This window comes from Poeciliopsis prolifica, unplaced genomic scaffold (genome assembly GCF_027474105.1).
Source record: "Poeciliopsis prolifica strain line A6 unplaced genomic scaffold, Auburn_PproV2 SCAFFOLD015, whole genome shotgun sequence".
In the NCBI taxonomy this organism is placed as follows: domain Eukaryota; kingdom Metazoa; phylum Chordata; class Actinopteri; order Cyprinodontiformes; family Poeciliidae; genus Poeciliopsis; species Poeciliopsis prolifica.
The window spans coordinates 9,718,188-9,742,642 of record NW_026562390.1 but is presented as its reverse complement, the minus strand read 5'-3'; the positions used below and the strand labels follow the sequence as shown (position 1 = coordinate 9,742,642).

At 38.4% G+C, this 24,455-nt stretch overlaps 1 protein-coding gene across 3 annotated transcripts; it reads left to right on the top strand.

Annotated features, from left to right (window-relative positions):
• The first annotated feature begins 251 nt into the window (after positions 1-251).
• fubp3 (far upstream element (FUSE) binding protein 3) lies at positions 252-22,534 on the top strand. Of its 3 annotated transcripts, none has more exons than XM_055040423.1 (19): positions 252-376; positions 7,381-7,492; positions 8,769-8,799; positions 9,063-9,112; positions 9,213-9,284; positions 10,398-10,455; positions 10,608-10,770; positions 11,789-11,887; positions 12,041-12,145; positions 12,223-12,325; positions 12,471-12,571; positions 13,315-13,441; positions 17,555-17,715; positions 18,002-18,075; positions 18,618-18,694; positions 19,012-19,068; positions 19,266-19,316; positions 19,419-19,546; positions 20,750-22,534. In XM_055040423.1, the coding sequence occupies exons 1-19, from the start codon at positions 269-271 to the stop codon at positions 20,756-20,758; spliced, it is 1,686 nt and encodes a 561-aa protein (XP_054896398.1). In that variant the 5' UTR covers positions 252-268; the 3' UTR covers positions 20,759-22,534. The 3 variants fall into 3 exon arrangements, with proteins under 3 accessions (XP_054896398.1, XP_054896397.1, XP_054896399.1); XM_055040422.1 differs by having other exon boundaries at positions 8,766-8,799; XM_055040424.1 differs by lacking the exon at positions 19,012-19,068 and having other exon boundaries at positions 8,766-8,799; positions 19,263-19,316.
• The last annotated feature ends 1,921 nt before the right edge of the window (positions 22,535-24,455 follow it).

The window sequence follows — 24,455 nt, the reverse complement described above, 5'->3', positions numbered from 1 at the left end:
AAATGCCTATTGACTGATAGTTTTCTTGAGACACGCTTTTAATGAAACAAGTACGCAATTAAGTCGTAAATCCCTAATAAAACATTTGTTTACTTTCCAAACAACGACAAAAAAACACAAAAACATTTGGTTTCATTATGTCCAAAATAATGTGTTTTCCGATCAGCTCGCGAGATCTACACGCTCGCGGAGTTTTAGCTCTGGCACGTGTGCAGGTTTTTTTTTTTTTTTTTTTTTTTTTTAGCGTGGCTCTCAGCTGCCGAGGCGGATGATGATGATGATGATGATGATGGCGGAGCTGATCCAGGGACAGGCCTCGGTGGCTCAGCCAGGCACGAAAGATGACTTCGCAGACACGATACGCCGGGTCCGACAGGTAAAACGCTCTCCGGCGGACGAAAGGGCGACGCTTCACGGATCACAAACGGCGTGTTTTGCGAGCGGTGCGGGTTTGGGTTTTGGTCGGGGGGAGGGAATCCGGACTGAGCACTATAAACACTCCTCATTCACCCTGCGAGCTAGCAGGCTAGCACTAAGTAGCCGAGGCAGCATAGCTGAGAGGACAGATTAAAGTTTAGAGAGAGAGGTCGGCCGGGCAGTTAACTCGGCGTTGGAGCCGTTAAAGCGTCGACCCAACACCTGAACGGGGAATGAAGCGACGGCCTGTTTTGATGCCAAAGTTTGCGCTACTTTAATAAGTTTAAGTCTACAACCTGTTGTCAACTCACAGAAGTTGCTGCTGGCCTCGTTGCTAACTTACACATTTCCCTCGAGCGTCTTGGAACTTGACCCACAGCGTGACAAAACACAACGTTCAGTTTAGACACGAAGCCCGAACAGCTGTTTGGGTCGGGTTCCCGAGTTAGCATCAGTGTAACTAGTTGTTGCCCCAGGTAAAGAGACCGTGGGACCCTAACGAGGCACCCCTCACTGTTCTCACGTGTGAACTTTTCAAATGTGATCGTTGTAACACTGCAAACGTCAATATTATTAATTGGAGGCGTGTTATTTGTGTAATAATATCGAGTTGGTCTGTGAAGCAGCTGTTAGCCAGCTAGCTTGTGTGGTAGTATGTCCTGGCAGCAGTTGGGAGTTAGGCCATATAATGTAACGTCATCTGTTGAAATAAGCCTCCCCTGAACTCCTCCTGCTCACCACACATGGACTTTTCCATTGCTATCTGCAAAATTTCACACACGTGGAATTAAATTTTACAACTCCTCTTTTGTTTCAGTTGCCACTATGACTATTAAGAACGTTAACAATTTCATTTTTGCAATAGTTGTATGTACAAAAAGATACATTGATTGAAATCACAGGAGCATAAACGACCTATTAGATGCTTCTTTTTTTGTAATAATAATGTGAGGGTAAAACAAGTTGATTTTTCCTGTTCAAATCAAGGCACTTTAAAGGTGTGCTGCACATAGCTTGCCAACTGGCATTAAAACACCTTTCCCTTTAAAAGGAATGTTGGGTGGAGCGGCTTTCCTTTCCACAGTCTGTGGTTTTCACCGTAAAATTATTCCACAAACATATTTGAGATCTTAGTAAGTTAGGGAAAAGTTAATTCGCCGCCTTTATAGCCAGCTTAACAACAGTGTGCAGCAAGATGTGTCATGTCAAGATCCAACAGTGAGAGAAAACTGTTGCTCTCTTTGGTATGCCAGAAAAAACTTCTCAGCAGTTTTGAAACCATAAGTTGTAAAACTTTGATACTGGTATATCTAGACCATGCATGGAAGCTAGGAATTAGCTACAACATTTCAAAAAACATATCATTTTAGGTAATTATGTTCCTTCAAATTACATTGAAAGCCACGACCATACTAGCTTGATTACAACACTGTTTTGAAACGTTCAATGAGAAGAATAAGTGCCAGTTAATTAAGTTATAATCATCTTTTGTTTTGCCAGAAGATAATGTTCATGACTATAAAATGTTTTTCTTATCAAAGAAAAAGCATCAATTCCAAAATTAAGATGGCAGAAGTTCCCTTTTTTATGTTTAGGTTAACCAGAATGGAGTTAAACCAGTGTTCACATATTGTGCTCATTTTTGGTATTCTTAGTCTATTTCACTGATTCAAAGGTTTCTAATCCTCTTTAAGTTTTGCTGTTTAATTTTCCTTTGGGATCTATAAAGTATTCCTGAATTTGAGACTCATAATTGGGGTAGAAAAAAATAGGTCACAAATTGGATTCTGGAAATTTTTCCATTAAGTTAAGAGTAGGGGTTCTAGAAGCTCTTTACCAGCTGTGGCAAAAAAAAACAAACAAAAAAAATCCAGTTGTGCAATCACAAATCCACGATTTGGAGTACAAACGATAGCCGCAAGCTCACTAGTAGCAACAAACCTAATTTTACTGCAAAGACGGTCACATAGTAAACCTGTTAAATACAACTGCTTGCTCAATCATAGAATCGATACACCAGTCATAGCTGTTATTTGTGTGTTAACTGGACTTTAGCTATGTTGTATTTCAGCTCGCCCCTTTTAGTATTTATAACCTAATTTTTTTGTGGAGATTGTGGAGCTAACAGAGCTGCTAAAAGAATATCAAAATGCAAACATAATCTAATGAAAGGTTAAACTTTTCAGCAAACGTTATTGAAAGTTAATATTTTCCCCACCAGCTCTTGTTTTGATGCTTTTGTAACAGGGTGAAATGCTGTCAGAACAGCATTTCACCCTGCCTTCTACTTTCTCCTACAGCTCTTTATAATTAGAGGCCACACTTAAAGTCCCACCAGTCGTATGGCTGTGCCTGGCGTGTGGGGAACAGGATAACTTTTATTTCCCTGTACGTGTTAACAGATTAAAGTATCCGCCCTGAAAAAAGATCTCGTTCCTAACCTGCAACTGCAGCAAAGGACTCTTCATGTGTTCGTTTGACTGAAACTTTGCATGAATTAGCTACCAGGACTTGTATAAGTCTTTATATTTTTGTTTGTCTTAAAAAGTTGGAATTAATTACAATATGACAGGATTTTAACTTCCTTAAGTAGGTTAAAAGTGATGGATAGGGAACAATTCAACCCATATTTAGAAAAACATAATTAAATCCTACTACTTCCCTATTTGGCAAAACAGTAGACAAGATAAAACTTAAAATAAATGTTTTTTATGTAGCGATTTATCTTATGATTTTATTAAAAAAGCTATTTTTTTGTTTGTTAGCCTGAAAAGTTGATGCTGGCTAAAGTCTGTATCAAAATTAATTGTTTATGAAAACATGGATTTGGTCCATGCAGATGTGTTCTGCAAAATCTCTTTATGAAAATTGCAGAATATTTTTATTTATTTATTATTCAGGTACAGCAGGATTTGGTTGCTACTGGTTACTGCTTTGTTCTTTCCTAATTGTCAGCTTCAGTCTGGCTCCACAATAACGTTTATGAGGGTTATTAGCCGCACAGGGGATGGTACATGAAGTTCTGCAACATAGCATGTTAAGAACAGTTTAAAATATATATTTTTGGTTTAAAAAGTTAGGAATTTTATTTTCTTTAATTGCTATTCTCTGTTTTGTTCTGAAAAGTGTCCCAATTATCTTCCAGGCAGGTCTTGTAACACCTGGTTGGCATCATAAGATGATTATTATTATTTTATTTTATTTTTTTTCTTAAGATGAAACCTTTAAAATCAGAGTTTGATCTTTATTGATTCAACCAGAGCTAGTTGCGGTCACATGTCTCTGCTGCTCTTTAAGTATGAGAACCATCTCTATAGAGAAACGAGCTGTGTTGGGTTTAGTTGTATCATATGACAATAATGCAGCACAAGACTAAAGTAGGAAGTGGAGACCATGTTATTATGATTATTTATACTTGTTTGTGTGGTGTTGTGTGTTACCACAGATGCGCTCACAGCAGCTATCTTTCCGCTTAAGGAGCTGCTGCCGAAAGTGAGTGACATTTAAAACGGAAAGCTCGAGGGGCTGAAGGGACTTGCCTTTGCACTTCCTGTGTAGTACAGTGGCCCAAGACCAGATTTTGTCTGCCTGGTGAATTAATCAGTGTCTCACTGTCATTACTTGTTGTCATCTGGATCCTAATCATACCCAATAACACTGACCCAAGCAATCAGTTTTATGTCACACTGCTAACCCTTGGGGTTGAGGTATTATAAGAACAGAAAAATTATTTTCTAAAACTTTTCTTTTGTTTGTTTTGCTTCTAAACCTTCAAATTCCAACAGCAAGGCTTATGTTCAGCACACTGCCGTGGAAACTATCCTAGGAGGCTCTTCTAGGCCACAGTGATGTTTACCTATTTACTAGGTGGTCTCTGTGGACAGCTTGGCATTTTGCTTCAAAATTCATCAGATTTAAGACAAAATGTCCAGTTGTGATTTCTGCAAGTCAGAACAACTAAAGTATAAATTTCTAATCTACAATTTAACTCAACAATGCTATATTTTATCCGTCCTATTTGTTATAATGTATTAAATTCTTAAAGCTCTGCATTTTGAATTTATGTTCAGAAAAATGCCTTTACCTTTATATAACAGAGATGACTTGAATCTCTCGAGAGGAGGAAAGGAAATTAAGCTTTTGAATTGAAACACGACAGCTTGCAAAGGATGGATAGGAAAGTATGTGTTGAAGTGAAAGCAGGATATGTGTGGATGAACATTCAGCCTGTGCTCCTTCAGCCACGTTTCTTACGCCAAGCAATACGCACACAGATGCTGCAGCACCAGTTGTCACTTTGACATCGAAATTTATGAAAACAGATGCTCACATACCAAGGTGTTTGGAAAAATTTCTGATGGCAACAGCAAACAAATACTCTAATTTAAAAAGAATTGCGTGAGTATTGACCTAATCCAGAGAGCATTAAAATTTCCTTGATGGGTCCATGGCGTTAGAGACGCGGCGGGAACAACCACCTCACACCTGCTTCCTTTTATGCCTCCTTATTTCTATTGCAGCTTCTCTTCCACCAGTGACTTTCTGAAGTAGATAATCGTCCCTGAAGGTGATGGGAGACTCTAATTTCCATGAGCATATTTTCATATTGTGAAAAAACATTCCAGGCAAGCACACATGTCAATTTAGTGTAATTTTCTGAAATGCTATACTTTGGTGTGAAAGGAGAGGTGACAGATTAAGGCAGAATAGAAAAACGCTCTCGCGCAGAAGATTTGAATGTCCATCATCGCACGTTGTGAGAGTCTACTTCATATTTGCGAATGGTTCATTTTCTAAAAGACTTTTTTTTTTATCTGTAATGCAAAAAACCTGCATGCCTCATGCTTTTCCTTTTTTTTTTTTTTTTTTTTTTTTTTTTGCATGGCGCTATACACGTTTCCATTAGCAGAAAAACATGAGCAGAGTAAATATAAAGAGCTGACACTTTTTTCTTTTTTGAATGTTTGAAATATAAAATAACAATCAGAAAATTATGGTGAACAAATTAACATTCTTGCAAAAAATAAAAATACTGCAAAGTTGCAACATATACAAAGCTTGCCATCTAAATGGGCTCTGTGTTATACTTTTAAATTATTATTATTTTTTTTTTTTGAAAAGATGAAGAAAGAAGCATTTGGCTTTGATGGTGTAAAAACAAAATTCAGCAAATTGTGTTTTCCAATGAGACAAGTTTGTCATTAAAAGTACTTTTTTAAACTAAAAAACCCAAGTTTCTGTTATTACTTTTATAAATGTATTTCAAATTTTAAAGAGGAATAAATTTGTTCTCTTTTGACTTAAAGAATTAAATATTTCATTGTGCAAGCTGCCAAAATTGTGCAACTTTCTTGACAAAGGTTAACAAAAGACCAAGAAAAGTTAAATTGATGACAAAATATTTTCTGGTATTGCAGTTAGAACGTGCTGCTTCTGAAGAAATGACCCTACAGCCAAAACCCAATGAACAACCTTCTAAAACAACTTGTTTTATTTACATTATGATCAAATCTGTTGTACGTCGTTCCCAATGTGGCGGTATTTTAAAATGTGTTGTGACATAGGTTATAATCACAGTTTTGCTGCTCAAAATCATGATTCTATACAAAAACATTTGTCATAATGTTTAATTATGGCTGTTTTATTCATTTTAATAAGATGCAAGATGCTGGTTTAAAAAGTCTCAATAATGGGATGCTACAATTTTTCCTGCGTAATCAGGTCTCATGGTGTTTTCATAGCAACCTAACAGAAAAACTAGGTCATCTCAAGTGTTGCTGCAAACTTCACCCAAAAGTGCAGATTTGCAGAGTGCATCCATTTTTTTTATCTGATATTGATTGGCATAACTGCAGATAATTCAATCCTGATTTGATATTACAGATATAATATTCTCAGTGTTAAAATATGATTTTGGGATGGATGTACTTGCATCTTTTTTTAATCATTTTACAAATGTGAAAAAGGTATTTGAGTCATTTGGTGGTGCTGTGTGAAATATACCAGAGAGCTCTGAGGTAGATCAAGAGAGAGTGCCAAGAACGCTCAAGTTGAGATGGGAAAATGTAGAAGTGGTTTGATGATCTGCCTTTTCTTCCCCTCTTTATCTAAAGATAGAGTAAGCTCTCATTGTTATGCACCGAATCTCTGGTGAAGTTTTTGAATCCATCTTGAATTACCTCTTAGTTTACGTGAAGTTCACATTTGGGACTCTGTCTCTACAAAGCAGTGGTGAAACTCTCTGTGTAACTTTGCACATAATTTTATTTTGAAGAGTTGCAGCTGACAAGATTAGGGTGGGTAGGTCTCCTGAGTAGTCATTGTTAAGGAAGGTGGTCGTTTGTAGTTTTAATATATTCTACAATTTGCCTTTATTGTAGTCATATTTGCTAAACTAGGTTGTTTTTCAAAGTTGCAAAACACTTTATGTTTCTGGTTTGTATTGTAATAAGTACCAATTGATTTAATTTTTCCCCCACTATGCATGTGGTCATTGAGTTTTTCCTGGCTTAGTATGTAAATGTATAGTATATTATGCAAAATATTGATGATCGACCATAGTGGCGGTATTAGAAATTCTCATTTCGGTTCATCACTAATATGAGTATGAGGCAGTAGAACTATTCAGCAACATTTTACTTTTATATATTCATCTTTGCTCTCCAGCCTGAAGAGGGTCTTTTTTGACTTTTACAACGAAGAGGCAATAAATTTTTTGTGGTTTTGTCTGTCGAGATACTTTAAAGAATGCACTATTCATGTTTTGTGATATTTTTTGTGATTTAGTAATAAAATTGATAAAATTGGTGGGAAAAAAGCTACACTCCCTTTCTTACCCAAGCAAGAAAAAGAAGGTGGACGAATAAGTTAATTACCAAAGTGATGTTCAGGAATATTTCTGTGAAAACTTGCATTTGAAGAATATCATAATTGAACCACTTGTTCCCACTGTTTTGTCTCCAGATGGCAGCCAAGATGGGAGGAGACCAGATGCCCAACATGAACAGTTCGTGTCCAGTCATAGACCCCTCCCCCTATGGCTTTGGGGGCCAAAAGCGTTCTCTAGACAATGGAGGTGAGCCTTCATAATAACTCTGCATGTCCTTTAGTTTCTATTTTTACATGATGTATGCTTGTGTGAAATTGTGACAACTTTTAAACTGAAACTAGGAGCAGCAGATATTTCTATACATGTAAAAAAAAGTTACATTTTTAAATAGCTCCTTGCATCTCTTATTTCACTGATAACTTTGAGGCTCCTTCCTTCAGTAATTAACTTAAACTTATGCTGTATGTTGTTGCTCTCTATATCAGTTTTTGTCATATGATCTGCACCAAATATGTAACCCACAGACCTTTTATGAGTTATTTGCCAGTCCTTTTTCTTTGCAGTGAAACTGGCAAAGCTTGTTGGAGTTAGGCTATAATCTGAAGTGAGAGCCATGTTGTTTGTCAGATACTTAATACTCGAAGCGCCATAGTGGAGACAATCATCCTGCCGTGGTTTTCGTCACTGACTACAAGCATTTGATCCATTTCATTTTCACAAAGTGGAAACACTAGTTATTTACCGCGGCCTCCTCTTATCTTGTCACAGTTGTTTGGACGATAGTTCGGCCTTGAATGCACGAATAGGAAAATTGTATGCAATTCAAGTTTGTTTGTTGGATGCACTGCTGTTTGTGGGAATTTGTCCTCACTTTTCTCTGGTCAAGGTTGTCCTTTTGTATAAGACAAATGACAGACGTGGTAACTTTCTAGTTCTGCAACTGGCTTTCAGTGTCTAATTTTCAAACTTGCAAAAGTATTTTTTTTTTGTGTGTGAAAATTTCTATCTTTGTATTAAGTTTGCAGACCTCCCTTCTTTGTATTCATAGCTGTTCTGTTCTCGAGCTTTAACCCCGGTGCTTTTTCCAGAAGAAGTGAAATCAGTGCAAACAGCCATAAAATTGATTGAACCCGTAAAGATATCACTTCAGGTTTTCACATCTGCTGCTGAACATCCTCCAGTGACCCTGCAGGACCCTTGCTTGATTCTACCTGTCAAAAATTCAATTCGGGACCAGCAGTCACTGACCCGGCTGCTGCCTCTCTTTTAGAGCTCCTCTGATTGAAACTCTCATTCATGCACCTCCAGGTCTTATTTCCCTGCCGCTGAAAGCTCCCCGCTGTGGGTCATATGCAGACTTGTAGGATTGGCAGCTTCACAAACATCTGCTCCCTTTTTTTTTCCCCTCAGCATTGAATCAATTTTTTTTTTATATTACTTGCTTTAGCGCTTTTTCATATCAATACATTTGCTACTATTGGGATATTTCACACAATTACTTTTTTCCCTCTTCCCTCAGTAGGAAACCATCTTGGTGCGTTGGTACATCAAAGGTGAGCAAAAAAGCTCTTGGTTGCTTTTAGTAATTAGCTTTATTCATTGGCCATGCTTTGACAAAATACGACTTGGAAATCTTAAGGTTTATTCAAGGGTTTTTATGCTTAATAGTAAACTTACTCTAAAGCTTAAGATTAATTTTAACCATGATATAGACAAAAACTGAACAATGAGATGTTTAAAGCCTGGATCACTCAGCTGGATCAATACGTAAAATATGTGACTTAAGATCTAATCGTTCTTTTTGTTCGGGTTTCAGGGCTTTTACAACAGAAGACTTTAAAGTGCCTGATAAGATGGTTGGATTCAGTAAGTAACCCTTAAGTTCTTTACTTTTGAACTTAATATGTTGTCACAAATCAGTTCTTTGAATGAATTCAGAAAAGCTCACAGTTTCCTTTCTTATCAGTTATTGGAAAAGGAGGAGAGCAGATTTCAAGAATACAGCAGGAATCGGGTTGCAAGATCCAGATTGCCTCAGGTATGCCTAATTAGAGTATTAACTGGAAAGACAACACAGTTAGTTCATGATTTTTTTGTTTCAATTTTATGCAACACAAAATGTTTTACAAGATTAAAAGCACCCCACCCTGCCATAAACAAACATCTGGTACAAAGAAGTTGAAATGCCCCCAAAAGGATTGGGAAGTAATGTCATATTTCTACCCTTCAATAATGAGTTGACTCTTGTACTTTAACCTTCTAGTGCAGGGGTGTCCAAACTTTTTGAGACCAAGATCTACTTTTTCTCTCACCAGCCGCCTCAGATCTATCTCATGACCCAAAAGCATAAAAATTGTAAATTTAAATCTATTGACTTCTTGTATATGCGAATATACATCAGTTACAGCAGAAATAATAAAGTGATAGAAAACCTAATGCAGCGTCTCCTTCAGTGAGATTCTGATACTGGGAGGAGGTTACTGGTTTGTCAGTCAGAAGCTGGTTGCAAACCTGAGGCCAGCTGGTATTATTATGGTAGGTCTGAAATTTGGTTGTGTGACCTCAATATGAGAAACATCAGGCTGAACCACAGAGCAGTGTAAGGTAAAGGCAAATCTTCTGAAGTTGTGATATAATTTATTTAATTTCACATAATTATCACAGTAGAAATTATTGGTTTGTTAAAACTTAATGAAATATATTTGTCCTATTTGATGTGTGTTGTGAGTGACTTATACTCATAGACTGCCGAGGTAATTAGTCCAAGTTTGTCGTTTATTGAACGTTTAAAAACTACAGCGGCTCCTCTGCTAATCATTTGGTTTGTGAGTTGCCTTTTTATTAGTTTTTTTGTTCCCAATTTTATCATCTATGGGCTGAGCACGGCTCCAGGTACTTAATCATATTATACTTTACATAGTTGGAAAGTGTTAGCACTGTTACAGCAGATGAATAGCAACATAAAAACTGATCTGTCCCCGACAGCTCACCTGAATGAGTCTCATTCTTGATACCAGCCCCTTTCATGGTGCCTTTTAGTTTTTCAGGTCATGAAAAGCAATTTCCTGGTTTTTACTGTGAATATGCTGTTGACCACACATTGTTGTAGGTGAGAATAATTTGTGATTACTTTTTTTCCCTCTTACTGTAGACAGTGGTGGCATGTTGGACAGACCCTGCACTCTGACAGGGAGCCCAGAGAACATTGAGTGAGTCTGGGCACAGATTTAAGAAAAGAAAAGGAAAAATAAAATCTCTGTTTATTGTTGGGAAAGAAGTCGAACCTGTTGATGCTGAACATTGTGGCTCAGCTGGTTTTTCGTCTGAACGTTCTAAGCAATCTTGTTTTTCCGCCCTGCAGGCAGGCAAAGCGGCTGCTGAGTGAGATTGTGGAGCAGTGTCGGTATGGTCCCGGCTTCCACAACGACATGGATGGCAACAGCTCCATTCAGCAGATCCTCATCCCTGCCAACAAAGTGGGCCTGGTCATCGGCAAGGGAGGAGAGACCATCAAGCAACTGCAGGTCATAGAAATACACCTCTTACAGCACGTCAACCTGATCAATTCTCAAATTTCTTTCCAAAGGCTGCAGTGGATGCAAACTAATTTCTGAAAATTTTGTTGAAATCTAACAGTTAAATGCACAAAACAATGCTGAAATTATAAATAGTGCTGAAAGTCATTGAAATAGACAAAAATGATTCTTATGTATCAAAGTTGATTTGTTCTATGAGATTTTTACTTGAGGTATATCAAAAAAGGTTCTGTTTTGATCCATTTACAGGCATCAAACGGCACAAGAGTTTTCAGTTGTAAGATTTTTAATGTATGATCTGGAAAGACATTCTAGTCACCCTCTGAGCTTATCATGAGAAAACTGAGTCATTTCATATCTGGCCGATTTAATGTGCTTGATAAGGCCAAATTATCGACCTTGAATGGTTTTCATTGAAATCAGCTTTCAAACTACTGAAATGTAATCATTTGATAAGAAATGTGAGATGCAGTCCAGTCCAAAGACCTGGATCTTTCTTGACCCAGTTAATCATCTTTTATCATCGTCTGTGATCCTATTTTTGTCTGATTTCTTAAAGAGTAAAAAAGCTTCAAACAGCATTCTATTAAGAGAAAAATACTGCCCACTTGTCTTGGAATTATTTAAGTTACTTTACTGTTTTGATCATTTGTGTTTTCTTGCAAAATGTAACATTCTGAGAAAGTTCTATTTTCCAGATCATATTTTCTGGAGCTCATTTCTTGCAGTTTACACATTAATCATCCTTCAATTCTAGTTGTGTGTATTCTTTTATTTATTTTTTATTTTGTCAATTGTTCAGTGGTCTATTTTGCATACGACCCGGTGTACATTTGTGTGTCCGTTTTAAAAACATCCCGCCATGTTTGGCCCCGTTTCAAATGTTCAGATAACTGAGGGGAGAAAACATGTTGCACCTTAGAATTTTCTTGCTATGACTGGTGTTTTGTGCCCCATGTAACTGTGGTAGTTTTTCCTTCTGTTATTTTTATTTTTACCTCTGCAGGAGAGAACAGGAGTCCAGATGATAATGATTCAAGATGACCCCATGCCCACTGGAGCGGACAAGCCCCTCAGAATCACTGGGGATCCCCACAAAGTGCAGGTCAGACACAGAGGAGATCACTGCGGGCTAAAGTCTTTCCTGGTTGCTTAGTTTACACGTTATGCCTACCGCCTGCATTTTAGGCTACATTCAGTTGAATCCTATCATTTGTATTAAAATAGATTTAGTTTTGATCTACATCTATTTTTGTAGCAAGCACGCGAACTTGTGGTGAAGCTCATTCGAGACAAAGACCAAGGAGACTTCAGGGCAGGGAGGCTGGACTTTGGGTCAAAAATGGGTGGAAGCAGTATGGATGTAAGACTTTATCTATCAGCGCTTTTCCATTTTTGTTTTTTTTTTGTTTTCTCTGCTGATTTGTTCTTGTTTTTTAGGTGGTTGTGCCCAGATTTGCTGTTGGCATCATCATTGGCAGAAATGGAGAAATGATCAAGAAGATTCAGAATGATGCTGGAGTCAGGATTCAGTTCAAACAAGGTCAGCCCAAGGAGTGATCAAAGAAATCTTAATTTTAATTCAATTGTAATTTTTTTTAGCTGCAACAAACTCACATTAATTAGTTTTTAACCTCTGCAGCTATATTAGGCTTGGTCTTAAATCTGTGTTTTTGTTTTATGTTTAGATGACGGAGTCAGTCCTGACCGCGTTGCTCAGGTGATGGGCCAGCCCGACCACTGCCACCATGCTGCCCACCTCATCAACGAGCTGGTCCAGACCGCTCAGGTTTGCTTTCCCTCTCAAAGCAGTTGAACATAAAACCATTAAGAGTTTGAAGAAAAAGAGATTCCATCTTTTACTTCATTTTAGATCATTTGCCTTGGGAAAGTTTTTACATTACACCCACAAACTTTATGGTATTTTGTATAATTTTGTATTACAGTCCAACACAGAGTACACTCGCATATTGTTGACTGGAAGTTTATAAAAAAGTTAAATTGAAGTCTTATACATCTTGATTCAAGTGCCAAATTCAATCCTCTTTCTTTGAAAGCTAGAAGTTTGTTATAGAAGGGCCTACTCAAAGCCCAGACCTAAGTGAAATAGTCATTTTTTGGCATGATATGAAAAATGACATTCAAATTCTTACAATTCAGTCTGTGTAAGAAAAAAAAGAGAGATTAAATTTTGGGGGGGGAAAAAAAAATAAGTTTCAAAAACTACAAAGCTGGAAAAGACGTAACCAAAGGTGCATTTACTGTGTATTTCCAGACTTTTATAGGCAAAAGCATCTAATCAATGTGCATCATTTTCCTTTCACTTCACAATTATTTGCAACTTTGTTTTTGTCAGAAAGAAATCCCCAAAATATATTGGTGTTTCTGGATAAAAAAGTGGCAAAATCAAGGGATTTCAAGACACTTTTAAAGGAACAATTTATGAATAGCCACCCAAATATTCATCGGTGACTGGTGATTATTTGTCACAGTTTCGGCCCTCATTGTGTTTTTCTGTTTGCCTCCCAATAGGAGCGGGACGGATTTGGCATAATGGGCCGCCGAGGGCGCAGCGACTGTAACATGGGAGGAGCTGGAGGCCTGCAGGAGGTGACATATGCTGTACCTGCTGATAAGTGTGGGCTGGTGATTGGCAAAGGTAAAGAACATGTCGGTACTCCTTGGTAAACAGCTTGAAGCATGCTTCACATGTACATCCAGACTTATTTACGTGCATAAAGCACAAAAAGATTTAATGCAGATTGATGTTCTGAATAGTGACACTTCCTGAATTCTTGAAAAAAGAATAAGAAGCTTCGAATGCAAGGCATCTGAAAAGTAAACGGATTGCTGCTTGCTTTTCAATAACTGGATGCCATTTGCTTTTGGGTGACTTCGTAAAACTGATGAGAATACCTGGGGTGGGGGTGACCACCCTCCTGCTCCCCCCCTTTGCGCTCATGTATATAGCACAAGTGGTATTCATTGGCTTCACTAAGGGCTTAATGATGGGGATAATGCGTGTAATGTGACATTAATTGTTAAAGGTGCATAATAACAGCCCTCAATCATGTGGAAGGCTGCCTGGCATCTAATGAGGGCCTTTCACTCCAATAGAGTGCAGCGAGGGATTGAATAGGAGGAATTAGCTTATTGGCTATTCATGCCCACTCTATTGGCAGCTATTTAAAAGTCATTGACCACTGCATTGGAAGGAGCTGTGTGTGCATGTGTGTTGCATGGTGGCATGCGTGTTGCCTCAATGTGTGTGTGTGCATGCAGCGGTGGGCGGTGCGGACGGGGGCCTCTTTACCTAAGATAAAAACATGGCAATAGAAATGTCAAGTGGCTTTTGTGCTTGTAGTGGGGCGAGGGAAACAAATAAACCTGGGCGGTGCGTCCCCAGCTCTCCACATTAGCATATGAAGTGAGGCAATATGGTGGAAATGGCGGTGGGTCTGGGTGCTGTCAGTTGCCCCTTAAAGGGTGAGGTGATTAATATCTTTACGATGCCATATGCAGCCTGTTGCCCCTCGCTTTTGACCTCATACACTCTCTCACTCACACACACACACAGTCACAGAGAGCTTGATAAATCCTGCCACCCACCAATCTGCTCACTCTGTATTATAATCATGAATTCAATGAGTACTAAGCACCTTTCCGCTTACATGCAGATGTTTTTCCCCTCCGCATAAAACATCTTCAGTCTTGGTCAAAAGTGAGACTGAGAAAATTTTCATTTTGCTAAATTTCAATGCCTCGTTGCTGGATAATCCTTTGGCGCATTGGAGTTCGGTAATAATACATTCATAAGTCTCAAAAAGCTTTTATTTTGAAACACTAATTCTGTTTCAATGACAAAGCCCAGCTGGCCTTTGTTTATTAATGTTTTATTCAGAGCTAACAGAGTTCCTAATCAGTCTGGGGAAAGTATTGGATTCAATTTCAGTATTTTACAGAGCATGGAAACACAATTGTATTTCCAGAGTTCTATTTCCTGTTTCATTTATTCTTTTGTCCTTCCTTTTTGTTGTTGTCTCCTGTCCTCCTCATTTATTGTCCTTTCTCGTTTTCCTCTTTCTGTCCTTGTTCTCTCCTATATGTCCTTACTTCCTTTTTTCTCTTAGGGGTTTGTGAGCATTTGTTTCCTTTCTCTTTGTACTCATCTTTCCTGTCCTCTTGTCATTTTATATGTTCTTCTTTCCTCTCTACCTTATTGTCTTCACTGTTTTTTTGGGGGGTTTTTTGCCTTTTGTCTCATTTCTTTCCGTCAATGTTTCCTCTGGTTTCTTCCTTCTGTCTTGCTGACCATTTCATCTGATCATCATGCATAGCAGCAATAGTTTGTCCTCATTCATCACAACTGGACAGTTCATTTTCTTTGAGAAATACTAAAAAACATGAATTATTTATTCATAGTTTATAAAATCATGGTCATAACCCAGATCAGTGAAAGGTAAGGGAATAGTAAAAGTCTTATATAAATTGCTTTTATTGTGCCACACATAATGACAATAATAAACTACAAAGTTAAAATCTTTGCCATAATCCAAGGGATGTACAACTGAGTAGAATGACTTCTTTTAATTTACATAATGTTCATGTGTATTAAACTTAAAAAAAAACACAAGACACTATTTACATCACAATGTAAAAGGAGTTGTGCAGTAACAGCAGAAATGTTATTAAAAATTTGTAAAAACAGTGCAAATTGTGCAAATGCCAGCAGATATATTAACACTTACGGAGTTTGTTGGGAGCTGCGATGGTTTAAGAGTCTAACATCTGCTGGGAGGAAGGATCTGTGATTATGTTGCTTTGGGCATTTAGGATGCAGTGCATTACCAATGCATCTCTGTTAATAGTTTATGTTTAAGTCATAGCGTTCTTCTGACTCCATATTTTACAGTTGCTCCTGCTAATATTGTATAACAATGATTTCAAAAAGTAAATTCACAAATAGGTTATTTCACATGTTTAACACATGCTAGCTAAAATCAGGAGACAGCAATGTATCCAAATAGCTACTTTTAAGTAAGTCCAAATGTTTAGAGCTCGAGAGGAAACTGACTAGTGGAGAAATGTCACACGTAATGGTTTTGTCCTGCAGTGCAGAAAGTTTTTATATCCAGACCAGCAGCTAACCAGTTCCCCAGCTTTGCCCCTGAATGCTGCCACCAGTTGCTCTTTTATCTCCCCTCCCTTTCTGCTGCTCACTAAACCAGTCTCATTAATAAGGCCCGTATTATCTGTCCGCTCTACAGCCCAGTCCATGAAATGAATAGTTAGGGTCTTCATTGCTCTCTGCTGTCTGACCAGAAGAGATCATAATGGCTTCATTAAGGCAGAAGTTTCATTTGGTTGACAATGGCTTAATGGCCCATGTGCAGTCTGTTGGCTGCGAGGAGAAAGCTACCATAGGAGAGGACTGAGATGAGGGTTTTCATTCAAGGGTCAGTCAGGGTCGTCAGTGTGTCAGCCACAAGTGAACAAATGTGTAATTGATGTTGGGACGGCCCCGGGAAGCGCCCTCCCTCGCTCCCTCTCGCCTCCCACAGGAGAACACGAAGTCAAGAATGGTGGAAAAAAGTGAGGGACAAACGACGTCCCCAGAGGAGGATACGCTTCAATTTTGTCTTTTTCTCCTGCCAGCTACGTTTCATCTCACCCCGCTGGTGCGACTGCTCTTCCCACACGTCGGGAAGCTGGCATCTGATGCGAGAGCGAGGGGTGGCGGGGGTGCAGGAGATGTTGTCTTTTGTTTCCCGATTTGCATGGATGTTAGCAGAGAATGGTAGATGAGTTGTGAGACGCATGCCGGGGTTTTCTAAAGGTAGCCTGGGATTTCAATGAGGTGAGTTTACACAGGGAAGCAGTTCAACCCAAATTGTTCGCACTCTGAAAATAAGATGCAGCAGACCCTTGGCATTTCTGTCAACTGTTAAGCAAGTATCTTTCAGACACTGCTGGCCAAGAGGCAATTGAAAATACACTGATTTCTAGCTGGGTTATTATGGGATTTGAATCAGGAAAAAGTGAACTAAAGTGACATAAATCAAAACATTTCCAACTCTGAGTTTTATCATCATTACTTCACATCAGGTCTTGTCAATATCAGCATGGCTGAAAAACTTCTCATGATGTAGGGATGTCAAATTGGTCAATATCTGTAATTGATAAGTTTTCCCATGAGCTGTGGCATTCGTTTTCTCTTCACTCCATGATGGGATTTTTTCATTATTTTTAAGCACTTATAAGGAACAGTGGCGAAACCTGAAAGTGCTTTGCAAGTTTCTCAATAGGTTGTTGCTAGGTAACCAAAGAGCGAGCAGGTTGATGCCACCAACCTCGGTGAACTGGCTGCGAGAGGTTGAGTGACTCCGCCTTCATCCCCCAGAATGCTGTGCGGGTTAGGGTCAGCAAAAACTGCTTCTGCTCTGCAAACTCTATAGACTTTGTTCCCCTGAATCACTAACTGGTGCTCAACATTTCTTCTTCCATTTAGATCAAATTAAACTGGTTTGCTGTACTGCTGTAATTTCCCCCCTCAGATTGGCATTGAGGATGAATAGAAAGCTGATTATCATACTGATCACATCCATCACAAGTCACTAGGTGCATGTTATGAAAATGGTCAACGATAAAGATGAGCAGTCTGGGATCTTTATCGGCTCTTTTAATGTTCAGTCATGAGTGGCTCTGCGCCCCACACTGTCTCCAATTGACTGGAGGGGAGGACATTTATTACAGCTCGTTATTAACCTTTCAGGTGGAGAAACCATCAAAAACATCAAAGAGCAGTCTCGTGCCCATGTGGAGCTGCAGAGAAACCCGCCGCCCAACACTGACCCCAACGTCCGCATCTTCTCCATCCGAGGCACCACTCAGCAGTTGGAAAAAGCCCGTCAGCTGATCGATGAGAGAATTGGGGTAGGTGGTCTGTCCCCGGCACTCACTGCGCCCCCATCAAGCCCTGTTCCAACTCCTATTGTCTGATCTGATATTCATGAGCACACATGTCATTGCCTGGCTGAGCTGGGCTTCTGTGCTCCTAGTGGCCAGCAGGATGTCACCAGAGGTTAAACATGAAGAATCCATCAAATGGACTTAATGGAGTGCATCAGCGCTCGCCCCTGCCCTCTGACCTTTCCTGTTGGGTCCCTTTAAACACAAGTGTGGTCTCTCACTCGCCTCTGCTTTTCCTGGTCTTCCTCAGGGTCCGGGGATCGGCAGCAACAGCAACTTTGGGATGAGTCCTTACAACCAAGGCCCAACTACTCCTCCTCAACAGTAAGGCCCAACTCCTCACAGTTCAATCCAACTCATCATCTTTATTCATGTTGCAGCTACTAGATACAATGTATTATTGTGGGATATTCTGTGATAGACCAACACAAATTAGTGCAGGAAGAACCTGATGTCTTCCTCAAATCAAACAGAAATGGTGTCAAACGTTTGTGGAGGAAAAAATTTTGTTTTGAAGAATTAATAAATGTTTCCAGAGATCATCAAAGGTCAGCCACCCAATCATTTTACAAAATCAGACTAATTTTACATCAATCAACTGGGCTACAAAAACATTAAAAAATATATATATATAAATTTTGTTTGATTTTGGTAAAGCAACCTCTGCAGACTCTTGGTTTTTTTTTTTTTCATCTTAAAAAGTATTAGAGCACAAAGAAAGTTTTTGGGTTTAAAGACAAGGGGGAAAAAAACAAGCATTTCTTTATTACCTAGAATCTGAACAAGAGTGTTGCAGTTTGTGTGTAAAAACAGTTTTTCTAAATAAAATGAGGACTGATTCTCACATGTTTGTTTTTTCTTTCCAGTGGACCTCAGATGTTTATGACTGGAGGATGGGGCACCACATTTCAGATATGGCAGCCTCAGGGCCAGCAGGACCACAGTAAGCATCTCCAAAGGAATAGTGGATGTTTTTAACAAATAGATGTGACCAAATCATGAACTAGGACTGCTCTACATAAATTACTATAGTTTAAGCCAAAGTGGGTAGTTTCTCAAGTTCCCTGCTGCTGTAGTGGGTTCAAATAGTTAGCAGCCTGCAGAACATTCCCTGTGGCTGACCGCACACTTTCTGAAAGGACAGATTTGTGCAGGTGCTGCCACTGGAGTTCATTAGGAATCTGAGTTGCTAGATGGGAGCAGAGAAAGCCAAACCCCGCTCTCAGTAAATCTGGACGTGTTATCTGTGTCTGGTTTCAGGTCACAATGGATCCCAGACGGGCCAGATGGACTGGGAGCAGTATTATAAAAAGCTAGGCGAGTGTCACTCAGGAATATTTTTCCAACTAGCATAAGCTGCTTTCTGACGGCAAACACATTTTAGCTCACGTTTGGTTCAGCCTTGATTAAAATGTATCTATTTTAGTTTCATTTGGTCAAAACTCTGTAAAAGAGTTTTAAAAATCCGAATTTAATCAAATGAAATGCACTAAAGAGTTGTTTGCTTCCAGCAGGTCAGCAAAATCAACCACAGAGCACCGCTCCAGAATATAACAAAACCTGGGGTAAGTCTTCTGGTGATCTTTTCTTTAAGTTATAAAATTCATAATTAGAAAAAAAAAATGTTTCTAATTTTTTGTTTTTGTTTCTATGTTCTTATTTTAAAGGCCAGACATCAGGTCCTGGATCTCAGCAGACTTCTAATCCTGAGTACAACGCCTGGGTTGACTTCTACAGACAGCCAATGGCCTTCTTCAACCAGGGCGCTCAGCAGACACCAGCCCCGGGCCTTCAGGTGAAGCACACGACTCACATGTTTCTAACACATGCAGATCATCTTGTTATTTCCCCTGGTTCAAATCTACCACCTCATCTTAGGGTTGTGCAGCACATCTTCTCTTTTATTGTGTCACAATCCTTGAGGTTAAAACCTTATTCATTCAACATTGCAATCAGCTGCTGGCCAAATATCAAATAAAAGTGAAAATGGTTTGGAAAAGCCTGACTGGTACATCTCTGCTTGTGCATCAGACTAAAGTTTTCTTTTTTTTTCTTTTTATTTGTAAAATACCAAAAGAGTAGAGAGGATAATTTTTCTACAATATAAATAAATTTCTTCAAATTTAGAAATGTAATCAGGCTTCCTCAGGATTCAATAGAATCCAGTTTTTAAACTCTGACTTGGGTGAAACATTTTAAATATCCTTCCACAAGAGTCTCTCAGTAGTCTTATTGAATTTTGTCTCATTTCTCCTGGCAGAACTGCTAATTAGATCAAGACTTTGTGATGACCTCTGCTAAACTAGACCTTGGTTACCTTTAGCCACTTTGTAACTATTAGAGAGGCGGACTTTCACTTATTGTTCCTGTGGAAGACACATGTTGTTCCAAACTTTAACGTCGAGGTGGATGTATGAGATTTTACCAAAATATATCCATGAAATGTTCTTCTGTCATTTTTTCTGTCTGTTTACTGCATCAATAGTGATGCTTCCACTCCTGTAATCCATATTTGAGATAATCTTCTCTGGTTGTGAGATTCAGCTTTTTATTTATTTATTTATTTTTTTTTCTGTCTCCAAATTTAATAATGATCATGACCAGAAACTTCAATTTTGGTTTCATTTGACCACAGCGCATGTCTCCAAAAACCCGACGTCTTTATCCTCAAAGTGAATTTGCAAACTTCACTCCATCTTGAGTTTGGCTTCCTCCGCTCTGCGTGGCTTTTCAGCCCATGTCAGCACAAGACTCCCTTTATCTGGACAGTAGCACTGACCACCTCCAACCAGCGACTTCACCAGGTCCTTTGTCCCCCCCTGAGATATAACATATACGTTATGTCATAAAAAAGATGAATTCTCTAATCATAACTTGCAGAAAACAGGAAGTGTTCAGCTAAATTTAAAGAAAGATGGCGTTTGTAACAGATTGTCTAATGTTTCTACATGCAAAATATCTTCAAACTGAAACATTAACACTGTTTGTATTTTTGCAGGATCACTAGAGAAGACACCCATGACTTGAATTGGTGAACGGATGAAAACAACCCCAAACCCCTTTTTTCTTTTGTTTTTGATTTTTTTAACAGAGGGGGTTATAGATTTACAACGCCTTGAAGACTTATTTTTTTCTTAGTGAGAAACACTAGCTGTAGAATGACATGTATGATTAAATAATATTTCTAAAAATCAGGAACATGTATTTGTTACTAAATGCTTATGTACACTGTTATTTTGGATAGATGGGATCCCTTTTTGGACATGAGCGAGCTGTTTTTTTTTTTTTTTTTTTCCTTGCTTATATTTTCCTGTCTTGACTCAGATTGTAATCGCCAAAATGAACCCACAAGTTGTAACATTTCAAAAGGCAATATATATAATCTATTTTTTCTAGTTATGTAAAACCATGATTACTGTGCTTAGCAGTCTTGAATACAGCTTTTGTCATATGTCACATGTTTAAAGAGTGTTTAAAATGCTTTTTTTTTTCTTCTCCTTTTTACATAATTCAGTGAAATGAAACTGTGATGTTTTGTTACAGGAAATGTATTTTTGTTACAAGGTTCAAAACAAGAATTGATGTCCACCAGTGGCAGTGGTTCTAATTTAATTCCTCTTGTGCATTGTATGCTGTTTTTCATTGTCATTTTATTGTTCTCTGGTATAATAAAAAAAAAGGTGCAATATCTTTTTTCACTTTTGAAACAAAGATGGGTTCTCTAATGTTTTGACAGACTTTTAACTTGTAGTTTTAAGATGATTTTTTTTTTCTTACTTTGAAATGGAGATGTCATGGATAATTTATTACATTGATCTGAAATGATAGGATTTAGGGGGATGTTGCAAATAGCTTTTTTGCCTTTACTACCTTGTAAAACGATGTATATATGCTCATATATTTGACTGTTAATTTAAGACATATATGTTTCATATATATATATTTACACTTATAAAATTGTTGTTCCTGTGATACCTGTGTTGCAGGAAGGTTGTCCCTCTTTTTTCTGTTCTGTTTTCATACTGAAAATGTTCAAAGATCGTGAATGTGTGATTTGAAATTGGATGTTGCATCTTGTTCTGAAGAAAAAAAACAAGACGTGGTAGATTTATTTTTGTGTATACTCTGTACCTGAACTATTCAAGACTGCTAAGCTGCTGCAATTCGTACCTGTGTAATAACTAATGTAGTTTTTTTTTTAAGTTACTTATTTTAAGTATTATGATAATAAAGATAAAAAAAAAACGTCGTCTTATTTGGTACCTCCCAGTTCACCAGCGTCCCACTGAGCCCTGGCTGTAGACTCAGTGGGACGCTGGACTCAGTCCAATGCTAATTTTAATTAATTTTTTATTTCTTTGTGTGATCTAATATAAATGATGCATCCTTATGGAGAATGATTCTGGTATTAATGTCATTTCTTAATGAAAAGGGATATATAATTTCGAAAATGTCTAATAATTATGGTGTTTATTTTCTCCTTGCGTGTACAGTTAACCATGTATTAAAAAAAAAAAAAAAAACATCCAGACTACCTTTATGTGTACTGTTGAAGTTGATTTTTCTGTTGGATGAATATTCTAAACCTTTGGATGTCTTTTCTTGTATTCTGCTACTAAAGTGTTGAAACTATCTGAGAGCTCTATTGTGTGTAATAACAGATGCAATTTAGAGAATATCTATATAGGCCAAATGTATGTTTTCATGTTTTATAAGCAGAAAATATATATTTTCTATAGTCTACTGCCAGTTCTCAAATTCAAATAAATTTTCCGCAAGCCTCTCTTGTGGTCGGTTGATGCTATTGTTGTAACGGTGGCTGCAACACATTTTCTCTGCTGCACACTGAAGCTTAAATGCGTTTTAATCAGCCTCCGTCGTCACGGATGAAGGTTGGAAGTGTTTCGTGTGAAGATTTGTCCATTTTAAAACGCCTTGACTTTGGCGTTATACATTCCTGCTCTCAACACATCATCCATGTCTTCACTTTCAAACTGTCAAAATCCACTTCATTTTCCAGCTGCAACCTTCTCATGTCCCAGTCCGCTTCCTCCCTTCGTTCGAGTTAACTGTTCCTCAGCCAGCAGAGCTTCGTCCCTCAGGATTCTGTCCACTCTAACGGCCTCCTGCTCCTCCTCCTCTGTCACTGCACATCTTTGCCCTCAGCAGGGTGGCTCCTGCCACAGTGGCCCTGCACCGGCCCCCTTGCTTTGAAGCCGTGCAGCTGTTTCCAAATCCGACCTCTTGGTTTTGATCCCCACTTTCCTCTTGGACGTGTCGTCCCCGTGGACACATCGTTCCTGCTGGTCTTTTGTGGCAGTCTTCTTATTTTAGCCGTTTCATGTAGCGGAGGGTGTGAGAGGCGCGCTTATTGACGCTGCGGGACATTCTTGGACACGCTCTGGACTTTATGGTTTATTTTGGGATTCTGGTTTTGGGGGACTCGGGTGATTAAATGGGAAGAGTTGAAATGAGTGAATGGATGGAGGTTTGGTAGCGCCTGGTGCTGAAAGCTTAGTTTTAAGGATACAAACTTGAATTTGTGATGTATTTCAAAGGACCAGTGTTGTTTTGGAAATATTCTTCCCTCTCTGCTTGTCCTTGTGGGAGCGTGAGGGACTGCTGCCTGTCTCCAGTAGCTCATCATGGACAGGTTGCCAGTCTTTAATGTCTTTTTTTGCAATCATAAAATATTTTCAATTATCAAATGTAGGAGGAATTATTTTTTTCATCATGTTTGAAAATGTAATCTCAGCTTTACATTAAACATGAATCCAAAGCAAAGATGATACATTTAAAAATAAATAGCATTTATAGGTTAAACCAAACTGAGCTGGAAATACAAGTTAACTACCAACATTAGTTTTATTACATTTTAAGATTTTTTTTATTGCAGTTTAAAAGTGAAGTGTTTTCTCCATTAGCTGCCTTCCAAATGCATTTTATTCATTTATTCTTTAAAAAAAAGTGATTTGTGTAATTAAAGAGAAGTGAAAAGTTTAAATTAGTCAAATTGAATTAAACAAAATAAAATAGATTCCTAAGTTATTTTATGTTTATGAATGCTGAAATGATGCATAAATTATAAAAATGAAGAAAAAAATAAACTTTGGTTTCAAAAAACTCAAGTTTTTTTTTTTTTTTTTCATTGCTTTAATTCAGATATGAATTTTCCTTTAACATAAAAATGTTTTCGGAAGTTTAAAATGATGGAAAGGGGGGAAAAAATGCTTTACATGAAGGTTTGCTAGATTTAAAAATGAAACAGAAGTTTAAAAAAAATCAATAGGCAACATTCGGACTTAAAGTGTTCTTTGTACAGTAAAATATCAGTTTTCCAAATGACTTGGCAGCTCAGTTTTTCACTTATTAAAGCGAGTTGATTTAAGCATTTTGTCCATTTATTTCAAATCCAGTGTCCTTGCTGCCTGGGCGCGCCTCTGCCTCCAGCGGGGGTCCATCAGCACAGAGGGGGAGGAGTGGTGCTGTGGGCCGAAACGGGCTCTTCAGGGAGAGGAGAGGCCGCGCGCCGCTCTCACCTTTGCAAGAGATAAGCCGGAGCTGAGCGCGGCCGCCACCTTAATCTGTTTTTAATGACACTGTGGAGGATCTGCGCTGCTCTCCTCGGTGGGACAGCAGCGAGTGTTTCCCTGCAAGCGGGCCTGCGTGGAAGTTTCAGAAACGATTCTTTTTCTCCCCTGCCT